This window comes from Morone saxatilis, unplaced genomic scaffold, assembly GCF_004916995.1.
Source record: "Morone saxatilis isolate NCDOM2014 unplaced genomic scaffold, NCSU_SB_2.0 Contig23, whole genome shotgun sequence".
Classification (NCBI taxonomy): domain Eukaryota; kingdom Metazoa; phylum Chordata; class Actinopteri; family Moronidae; genus Morone; species Morone saxatilis.
This window is the reverse complement of record NW_023339796.1, coordinates 12,913,757-12,924,142: the sequence shown is the minus strand read 5'-3', so window position 1 is coordinate 12,924,142 and position 10,386 is coordinate 12,913,757. Positions and strand designations below refer to the sequence as shown.

Below are 10,386 nucleotides of genomic sequence, written 5' to 3'. Positions count from 1 at the left end.
GGGCGCCCCGGTTTCACCATCTTTTAACTTAAACACGTCTAACTGGTTGAACTACAACCTATGAGTCAACATAGGCTTATTCTTAAAGTCATATACAGATATATACAGAAACACTGGCTGGAGAATTTGAAATCCAGGGTGTAACACAGTCTCCTTTCAAGGGAGCAAATCTCTAGTGTATTTATTAAGAGTTCACCTGATGAGGACCTGAGGGTTTCAGTAACACACACCTAATGATAACACCTGGGACTACGCTGCACAAAACCAGGCTCACAGTGAGACTCTGATCCAAATATAGGCATGGATGTTTCACAAGCCCACTGACTTTACTACATTAAAATGTCATCAATCAAAAGTCTAGTCTGTCTCTGTAACAGTGCACAAAACAGAAATAGTCCCAGGACAATTCTAAAGTGAGGGGAAGGATACATCGAGGACAAATACTGAATATTAGTCGTAGGGTTAAAACTGTTAATGCCTTTCATCATCAGTTAATCATTGGTCTACAAAATGACACAGAATTGTAAAGTGACACAGTCGTAGGGACCACAACTCAAAGCTTTAACACTTGCATGTGGCCCACTCAGATGCAAGTTTACAGAGAGGTCATTTTGGAGGGCGTAGTTTGTGGTGCTGTTGAATCGTACTGTATTACACAGAGATGTGTTTCTGGTTCGTTGGTATAAACGGGGTGGACAAAATAATAGAAACAACTGTCAGTACAATTGTCGCACCTCTCTAATACAACAAAAAACTGCACATTATACTCTTAATGAAGGGAGGATTTATTGCAGGACTGTTCCATTACACTGACTGTGTGTCAGTCACACCACCAAATTAACTCTGATCAAAATCTGAAAGTGTTATAGCGGTAGCTCGAATAACACAGTATAGTAGGTGATCATTTTAATAATACACACTAAATAATGAGATGGACCTTTGACCTACATGTTATTCTTATTTTTTAGGGCCTAGTAGTTATGTCTATGTCTATAAAACAAATCCACGGCCAGATAAGGCTGACTGCATGAGAACTCCATTTCCTCGGTCAAATCGCAGCTAATCCCAGGCTGCTTTATTAAAGCTGGAAATAATCCACGTGGAACAAGGCAGACAGACAATCTCTCTTACCGATAAAGGGGTATAGGAAGATAGTTCTCCCCTTCAATGCGGATGTCCGGGTACCGCTGGTACAAGGCCTGCGTGTACTCCTCAAACACCCGCTTGTACCCTCAGGAAATGCTGTGTGAAGACAAACACACTGTTAGAAAGGCGTATGCACAACGGGGACATAAGGCAGCCGCAACAGCGCAGTGATCTCAAGGGTAGATTGTGAATTCAGCCCTGACAGTCTGGCTCGGGTGGATTCAACCATTATCTGTGGATCATTTTTCTCCTCAGTGTAAAGTTTTAGCAGCAGTGTGAAATCCCAGTCAGCAGCATGTCAGCACACTTTAAATTCAGTGCTTCGTACTGCAGCGCTACATGTCCGCTTGTGGCATGTGTTTGCTTTAGAGAAAGGCAACCATTTGCAATGCAAATCGTGGTATTTTAGTTGCACCTCATTGCACATAAACACCTTAAAACTGTGCGACACTGTTATTTAGAATAACCCCTTTGACGTTACCGATCAACTCGTGTTATTTTTAGCCTTAATGAGTTAACTTATATTTGGTTCGGCACAATTGCGTTCTACCTTTTGATTAGGTAGCTAGTGAGTTACATGGTAATGTTAACTCTCCAACACGATCAAGAAAACCAGTAGCAAATAGTTTAAATAGCGTTAAATAATCCTAGATAGACGAAGCACTTTACATGGAGAATAATCCCATTGTCCATAAAATAACGTTACAGACAACACAGTGCACACGAGGCATGGCAGGTTCATTTGTAATGTTATTACTTATTATTCAACAACGAAGCAATTTAAAGTGCTCTAGATAGTTAACTATAACAGGACGACATTAGGACAATATATGAGAGCAACAGCAGTCAGTATAAAGAGACGACTGTAACGGGATTTAACCTCAACTCGTGTTTGACAGCGGAAGCGGGGCCGACTAAATGTTCATGAAAACGAGCAAAAAAAACAGGAACTTCTAAAGAAAATGTTTCCTCCAAGTGTGTTTGAAGCTCGGTTGACTCATTTAGCAAAATAAATAACTAACATAACGTGAACTCTCCTCCACATTGTGTTAACTCCCCTAATGTTAGCGTCGGCTAGCATCTCTCGGTTTCCCGGCCTAACGTTGTGTTGTTGTTAGCCGGCGAGTTTAGCTAATAGTTAGCTTGCAATGACTCGCCAGATTTTCGCTCTTTGGCTTACCAAATTTGAAACTTGAGTAGAGGTCCCGTAGCAAACTGCATCTTCATCTTCTTCACACCACTGCTGTCTCCAGCCGTGGCGCAGCACAGCGAGAAAAGCCCCACAACGAGGAGCGAAAAACGTAACCACTTCATCGCCATCCGTTCCGGGGTTTGTTTCCTCGCTCAGTCAGATTGAGAGCCGGGGTAATCTCTATATTTCCTTACTGGTTGGTTGGTCCCTCCTCTTCCTCCTGCTATAATCTTAGATTTTAAACACAGCCGGTAACCACATTTAGCGCCACCTACTGGTGTGGCCGTTCAACTGACCTACAGTCACACTACAGGCAAAATGTTCGCTTGCTGCCTACCCCATACCACACCCACTAACAGGGGCCAGGATAACGAGACTGAACAATGTTATTCACGTTATTCATGGTAGAGATTTTAGCTTATATATTGTGTAAAATGTTGTATTGGAAGTGTACACTGAAGTGAAAATATGAAGAGAATTGATTGAACAAATTTCCCCCCAGGATCAATAAAGTATTTGAGTTTTTTTCCTCTCAAATACTCTTGAGCCAGAGAAACACATTCATAATCACCCCCAAAACCAAAATTGAATGTTCAAGTAGTATAGTAATTGAACTAATAAACACCTTTAGGATCTGAGCATAACAATATTAGTGTATTATTCTCAAACCTTAAACCCTATGAAATATACAAATGACAAATAAAAAAAACTGAACTGAATATTTGTTGACAGCTGTCTTCATCTTACATTATGTTTTTAGTTGTGGAGTAGGTGCCAATCCATAAACTGCAAACTTAATGAGATTCCCACAATATATGTTGTTCCTAAAATGCATACCACATTTAATTTCAACTTATTGATAAACTCAAAGTATACAGTGTTCAATTATGGATTTATTGAAGTACTGTACTTGCAATTTATATTGTGCAAATGCCACTTTCACTGGGGTTTATGGGTGATGAACATTCTCTGATCTGTCTCGATCAGATACATCATATCACATATCTGACAAAAATAAGTCACTGAAATGAGCCATGTTTTTAGAATAAAAAAAAAAAGAAGATTTAATTTGATTTATTTTCTCCTCCACGTCAACATTAAACTTTGCTCATGGTAAAAACATTCACAGAGAAAAGTGCTGCATCCAACAGTATACACCAGTAGTCCCCAAAACAGTTTCTTACAAAACTTGCAAAACCTTCGATGAGATAGTGTCTAAATACATTTTATTTATTTAAGTCATTAATACAATAAAATCAAAAGGACAAACTGCTTAAAAACAGATGTCTTCAATAAGCAAGCTTTGCGGGTGGGTCGGTGGGTTCGTCTCAGTGTTTCATCATTGCCAGGCTCTCCTGGTCGACAGCAGACTGCAAAGCCAGTAATGTGTCTGTGGATGACAGATAACTGAATAAATAAAAAGGTAAAGCATGTATCCAGCCAGATTGTGGTCCTTTATGAACATACGTAATGCAGTTTTGACCTGGCACTGGATGAACTATTTGATAATGTCATGCAGGCAATTTGCTGTGTCATATTTAACCGCAGTCCATTTGATTTGAGTACATTGCTACACTAATGGACAGAATCATAATAGATCTGTGGTTTGTACAAACCCAATATCTTCCGGGAATGATCCAACAGGTTGGGAAGTTCTTCCTTGATGTTGTATGAAGTTTGCTCCATCGCCTTGACGAATTCATCCACCCTCTGAGAAACAAAAGTGATAAAAAAAAAAAATGAGAACTTATAAAGCCAATAAAAAAAATAAATAAAAAAATGGCATTAGAACATGCATACTGTAAAAGGTGAACAGAGTTTACCTTGAGCTCTACATAAGCTTTCTCCTCCAGCTCTGCCACTTGAGACATGGCATCATACACACTGGTATCCCCCACAGTTTCCTACAAACACACACATACATCAACATTTTTGCACATTATACAACAGATATAATTAACATTAATTATCATTTTGGACTCTAGTACAGTCCTACCTCCTCTGTGGAGCTGTTTATAGGCTCTTGTGCCTTAGCTGTTCCACTGGCTGTGGAATTGCCATTCAGTTCTTTCACTCTGCCAAAGAACAAAAAAGGTTTACCTTCCCAGGCATGATATTATTTTCAGAATAAAATGTCAGTATTTCCATTACAAAAAAAAAATGTATAATCAAGTTGAGCTTCATAAGTAACATATGTACCTGTCAGCATAACGTAGTGTGTTCATTGTATATTCACATGAAGCCATGCCTGGAGACACCATAGCAATCTACGGAATAAAAAAATGGGAAAAATATGTTTACGTACACTCATTCGGGTGGAATGAAATGATGATCAGACCATAATAGACTGTGTGCCAAACAGAGAGTAAACCTAGTTTTAATATACCATGCAGGTCCTGGACTTTTCTCCAATGAAGGAATCCCTGAGGACCTTGGTCAAAGTGCTCATCCGGAAAGGAATGTGATCACTGTTCATTCCAAGTGAACGAATGCATTCCTACAGGACACAGGAGTGGACACATGGCATGTTAGGGTTGATTTTCAACATCGATTTAGGTGCTGTGCTTGCATATTTAATATGGACAGAGATCTGAGAAAGTCAGAAGAGAGTTTTCAATTTGAGAGAGCCGTGGATACTTTAGCTGTACCCTAATCAAGGTGCCAAAACAAACAACTCTCTGCAGCCCATAGCTACTCATCTGGTGTGTGCACACTTCCATAGCGGTCACATTCTACCTTGAGAGCCAGCAGGCTGCGGTTGATCTCGGCAGTCTCAACCAAAGTGCTGCGGTCGTTGCTGCTGACATCTGTGCCACGCTCATTGCCGGCTAAGTCCACCAATGAAAATTTGCCAAGCAGTGTGGTGGCTCGATCATTGCGTCGAAGGACAATCTGGAGGATGGCATGAGAGCGGGAAGAGTTGGCGTTGGCTGAGGTCTGGCCAGATGTTCTGGAGAGACAAAAAGGAAAGGAAGCAGCCACGTTAATGTTGTATAGTGTTTGAGCAAAAGAACGACACGTCAGAAAAATGTTGTTAAAATATTGATTTAAAAACATGAACATATTTTTTTTTTTGTGGGTAGCTATGTTAAAATAACTAATGAACTCGAAAAAAGCATGTTCTGAACACACAAGTACCTGCATGCACTGCCCATCTGTATCATCTTGATGACTTCTTCTGCTGAGGAAACATAGACCTCCTCCAAGCCCACAACCTGAACCTGCTGTCGGTCATCCTCCAGAACCCGGAGCTTGGCCTTCTTGTTCAGCAGGTCAAATACCTAGATAAGAAAGTATATTGGACTTTAAGGATAACATAAATTAGCTGATATTTCAGGCAAATATTCTTAATAAAACGTATTCATGGAGGTAGGAGGAGGGTTTTTTTTTTGTTCTTTCTTCTTCTTACTTTTCCATTGTAAATCTCAAAGAAGCTGACGTAGGCAGAGAGATCCAGGTTAGCATACCTCCTGTGGTTGAGATAGGTGAAAACATCCTGGGCTAGAAGGGGAAAGATAAAAAATAGATTCAAAGTTTTCATGTAAGTGGTCAATTTAGTCCTGAATGTTCTGTAATTTAAAGAATCAAGCAATGGACCCATATCCTGAGTTAATAGGATACATACAAATTATCCAAAAAAAAGAAAAAACAACAAAAACAAAAAGCCACTGGGGATGGTTTCAGTCTTACCTGCCAAGGCGTAGATTCCTTTGGCACTGTTCTGCTGTCTCCCTGTGAAATCACCCCCCATTGTCTAGAGAGAAAATGTGCCAAACACGCAAAAATGATTTTCTACCTATGGAAAATACTGTCTTCTCAAGACTAGACCACCCTTTATAGTAAGTAGACTTACATGAGTCTTCCCACTTCCTGTCTGCCCATAAGCAAAACATGTTGCCATAGCACCTTCGAAAATGGACTGCACCAAAGGTTTGGCTGTGAACCTAAAGAAAAAATATAATCAGTCATAAATTGAACTCTTGAACCAAGAAAATTATAATAATAGCATGTATAAAAACTACACCTCGAGTTTCCATTTCATCTCAAGTGAAATTACTGAAAAGATATAACCATATTAAATGCTGCTATCTGCACTCTACACACCAAGATATTTACAGACTGTGGGAAATGAGAAACAAAACACTAGACAGATGCTTTAAACTATACCCCCACCCCCAAAAGAGAAAATTCTGAAAATAGTAACCACTAAAAGCTTGTAAACACCATATCTTATCTAGAAAACCTGCAACCAGATCCATCTTGTTGCTAAATAAAAGGACAAATGAGGTCATTACTTGTAGACCAAGTCGTTGGTGGTGGTCTCATCAAATGAGTAGTCAAAGTGGAAGATTTGGTTGTCCAAGTACTTGGTAAGGTCCACCTTCTGTTTTGGCTCATGAACCAACAGAGTACCTTTTCCAGGTACAGACACCACATCTATCTCCTTTTTATTAATCTCTGGAAAACACAAGAATGTCAAAATAAGTAATTTTTGCTTGCATGTCATTAATGACTCTTATAATCAGATGATACTGTATACAGGATGTTAGACCTCACTCTGAATATACCTTGCTTGTTAAGGGGCCTCTTGCGGACACACACACAAATCCTTTGAGATTCGATCTATAAAAACACAAGATGTGCTGTAAGCATGGGCTATAACGGCACACCAGCATATAGCTTCATACAAGGCCCTTGGTTCTAGAGTCCAAACTCACATGGTCAGTCGTTGATAAGGGGGTTAATTCCAAGGTCTCTCTGAAGTCTTGGATCATGTCATAGAACTTCTGGTTTGGTCGAGAAGCCTCTCCAAACTAAGAGAAAAACAGAAGGAATGTACATAAAATGTGAGAAGGAACTTCTCTTTTGTCTAAAAGTTCCAAACGGGAACTTATCCAATTAATACAAAATATCTTGCATAGCAGAATGAGGGAAAAAAATCTCACCTTTCCCCTCTTGGTGTGCACGTCAGGAGGCTTTATCACACAAGACAGCCGTTTGTTGCCTTTGTTTAGCTTTGGGGTGCACAGATTTTTCTTCTTGCCTGAAGGTGCGTAGACGATAATATATTATGTTTTTGTTGTTTTTGTCAGGAGATCAAAACATCCAATAACACCTCATGACCTCACATCTCATTGTCAACTTTGCACAATCCAACTAATTTATGCTCTTCCTAATAATCAGAGCATGAAGTTAAAATGATCTATAAGTGCATAATCACCAATTCTTCTAATGTCTGTGTACAGGCTATGTCTATAGATCTATAGTGGATCCGCATGATATAATGTTGGTGTAAATGTAAACAGATACAGGTGTTGAGTAAAACAATTTTTTTCCCCATGTCTGTCACATATTCTATAGATATAGACATTGTATATGGTATAATGTTGATAGGACTACGAACAAACAGCGTGCTGTTCCTAAACAAATAGACCAGATCTCTACTGCAGTCGTGCAAGACACAGTTGCGTGGCTGCTCTAACCAGTTAACACCAGCACCAAAATGATTAGTAGGACTGCACACAGGCTGCGGGCAGGGTGTCCAGGCTGTTACTGACCTTTGGCTGCAGGTGGTGGAGGCATTCTCTCAGGTTCATCATTTTCCTTTACTGCCTCACGGACAAGCGACAGTGCTGATTTGGCCTCATTCTTTCTGCGCTGCTGATTAGGAACTGCTAGAAAAGGCAGGAGAATGCGCTTGAGTTTATAAAGAGGAAAAATATTTCAATTAATTTGTATAGTGCCAGTTTATAACAAAAGTTATCTCAGGACACGTTCTGAATAGAGGTTTAGATCGTACTCCTTATAAAGTACTTCAAAATTACTGAACAAAGAAAGCACATTGTAGTACACGGAAAATACCTGAAAATCTATTTAATGCATGCAACAACATGTACGATATCGGATTCTATTTTGTTTTGTGACTGCACAATGTGAATGTGCAAAATATACTGCATGGGCAAGACTAGCAATTATCTGTCACCAAGAACAACACGACCAAAATGCTGAATTAAACAAATATATAGCTTGCATCAGTTTGTCTCATGTTTTTCGGTCTTTTTCAATAATACTTTCAGAAGATCACTACCAACCAGAGCTTGTGAGGACTGATGAAGAGTGGACCGTTGCCGGGTTTGCCTGAGAAGACTCAGAAGTTGGGACTGGTGCTGGAACAGGGGCCGGGGCCGGGGCCTGGAACATGCACGTCTGCCTGACCTGAGAGCGATTGGCAACTGAAAGACAGACAAATCCAAGTCAAACAGCTACACAACAAGTGTCAGTGTCCTCAAGTAAATATTGTTAAGTATTGCTACCATTGTTTTTCTTGGGTTAAATGTAAAAGAAACTTTGGGACAATATTCAGATAAACTGTAAATGGCTGTACCCTGCCAAATCAAACATGATCACAGCAACAAGGTGCCAATCCGAGATGAAACAAGATCATTAAGAGACACAGAACAACAGAAGTGAGCCACGAGAAAACCCTTAACACAGGCGGAGAAAAGTGTAAGCTACAGTGCAGCAAGCGATTAAATATTTGATTATATTTGCATATGAAAATATTAATGACTGAAGATGAAAGATGTTACTTTCAGTTAGTTCTGAAAACTAAAGCAGCATATGGTATCATCAGAGTCCATTATATCCTATATATATGCTGGTACAAATGCTGTACCTTCGTCATCAGTGAGGATACGGTGCACTTAATTCATTTTAGAGCAGATTAATGGACACAAATATATATAGTGCTGCATGCCCAGAATCACCCACAGTTGTCCACTACTGTGCCACTAATTACAAACTAATGCAGATCATTACTCATGTATAATCAGTGGCCAGTAAGTTCAGCCCACCAAGGATTGTGGATTTTATTAACTTACACCGCAACCCCAAAAAAGGAGTGATTGTAAAATGCGATTCATTTGCTTTAGAGAGAAGAACATGCATGCCTTGCCGACCTGACTCTTCAGCATTGGTGACTGCTGGAGCAGAGGCTTTTGGAAGGAAACAAGTTGTTAGGAGACAAACTACAAGACACCTAAAATGAACAAATAGTACAGTATATTTACATACAGGAGGGAGGGGCAGGAATCCTGGAGGAGCGCAGTCGACCCTCATACTTCTACGGAAGAGACAAACAGAGAGGGAGAAATCGCTAACTACAACAGTCATTCATATTATAGAAGAAAAAGTCTGCAGACACATCTGCAGGCAGCCTTGTCAGTGTGGCTGGGACAATGTTAGCGCTCCCCTTTGCGAGTTTTGGGAAAGTGGTGAAAACATCTTTTCTACATGTTAACACTTTTCTCCCATCCTAAATAACAGCAAATTGGATCTAAAACCATTACTGGCTGATGTTAAATACATATTATGTTATTATGTATAGCATAATGCAGTCGCTTCTGACATAATGTGCCCCGCTATTCCTTAAATATCAGTAACGTTCTGAAATCAACTGCATAAAATCAAAAGCATTTTTCTGTTTTATTCATTAATAAATATTCTATTTAAAATAACCTGCTACTGGTTAAGATAAGCAAATATATTAGATTGGAATTATATACGACTGTTCTTTGTTTTGATATCGGCTCTCTAAATATCAACATCGGCATCGACCTCATCGTGAAAAACGCATACAGTCCACCATAATAGCTGCTTAGATAAAACCTTTCATCCGAGGATGTTGCCACCAGTTGTTTCAACCAAAAGTAGTAATAATGACATTTTTCATAAGTATCCACTGTAACAGATTCCAACGCAACATAAAGCACATTTGAATATTGTGGAGAAGCCGCTCAGATAGGATTATTTGATTCTAAAGTGTAAAAGTTTAGATTTTTAGAAATGTGGCCCAACCTTTTTGACACTGACATCTAGCTGCTCTAGTTCTTTGTCATGTGGACAACTAAGGTAACACTTACCTTGTCTGGAGCAGGAAGGGGTGGATCAGCAGCTTTGATGGGGACAGCGTTTATATGGTCCAAAAGCTCTGGATTGAGTGTGCATAACTCACTCACCTCAACCTGAATAACACACACACACACACA

At 39.6% G+C, this 10,386-nt stretch overlaps 2 protein-coding genes across 2 annotated transcripts in view; both read right to left on the bottom strand.

The window, feature by feature from the left end:
• Positions 1 to 1,086: 1,086 nt before the first annotated feature.
• Positions 1,087 to 2,546, bottom strand: LOC118334779 (thioredoxin reductase-like selenoprotein T1a). Its single transcript, XM_035670842.1, has 2 exons — positions 2,327 to 2,546; positions 1,087 to 1,242 (listed from the first exon to the last, which is right to left on the bottom strand). The coding sequence occupies exons 1-2, from the start codon at positions 2,464 to 2,466 to the stop codon at positions 1,128 to 1,130; spliced, it is 255 nt and encodes an 84-aa protein (XP_035526735.1). The 5' UTR covers positions 2,467 to 2,546; the 3' UTR covers positions 1,087 to 1,127.
• An 844-nt stretch (positions 2,547 to 3,390) lies between these two features.
• Positions 3,391 to 10,386, bottom strand: part of kif2c (kinesin family member 2C) — a 7,859-nt gene continuing 863 nt past the window's right edge. Inside the window, exons 3-22 of the mRNA XM_035670051.1 lie at positions 10,261 to 10,362; positions 9,413 to 9,461; positions 9,298 to 9,333; positions 8,431 to 8,571; positions 7,897 to 8,013; positions 7,285 to 7,382; positions 7,057 to 7,152; positions 6,907 to 6,961; positions 6,634 to 6,796; positions 6,192 to 6,282; positions 6,029 to 6,092; positions 5,748 to 5,839; positions 5,477 to 5,619; positions 5,075 to 5,288; positions 4,725 to 4,835; positions 4,538 to 4,605; positions 4,335 to 4,413; positions 4,162 to 4,242; positions 3,955 to 4,048; positions 3,391 to 3,728 (exon numbers count right to left, since the gene is read on the bottom strand). Coding sequence (XP_035525944.1) covers positions 3,667 to 3,728; positions 3,955 to 4,048; positions 4,162 to 4,242; positions 4,335 to 4,413; positions 4,538 to 4,605; positions 4,725 to 4,835; positions 5,075 to 5,288; positions 5,477 to 5,619; positions 5,748 to 5,839; positions 6,029 to 6,092; positions 6,192 to 6,282; positions 6,634 to 6,796; positions 6,907 to 6,961; positions 7,057 to 7,152; positions 7,285 to 7,382; positions 7,897 to 8,013; positions 8,431 to 8,571; positions 9,298 to 9,333; positions 9,413 to 9,461; positions 10,261 to 10,362 — 1,956 coding nt within the window. The 3' untranslated portion in view covers positions 3,391 to 3,666. The remainder of the gene's footprint in view (positions 3,729 to 3,954; positions 4,049 to 4,161; positions 4,243 to 4,334; positions 4,414 to 4,537; positions 4,606 to 4,724; positions 4,836 to 5,074; positions 5,289 to 5,476; positions 5,620 to 5,747; positions 5,840 to 6,028; positions 6,093 to 6,191; positions 6,283 to 6,633; positions 6,797 to 6,906; positions 6,962 to 7,056; positions 7,153 to 7,284; positions 7,383 to 7,896; positions 8,014 to 8,430; positions 8,572 to 9,297; positions 9,334 to 9,412; positions 9,462 to 10,260; positions 10,363 to 10,386) is intronic.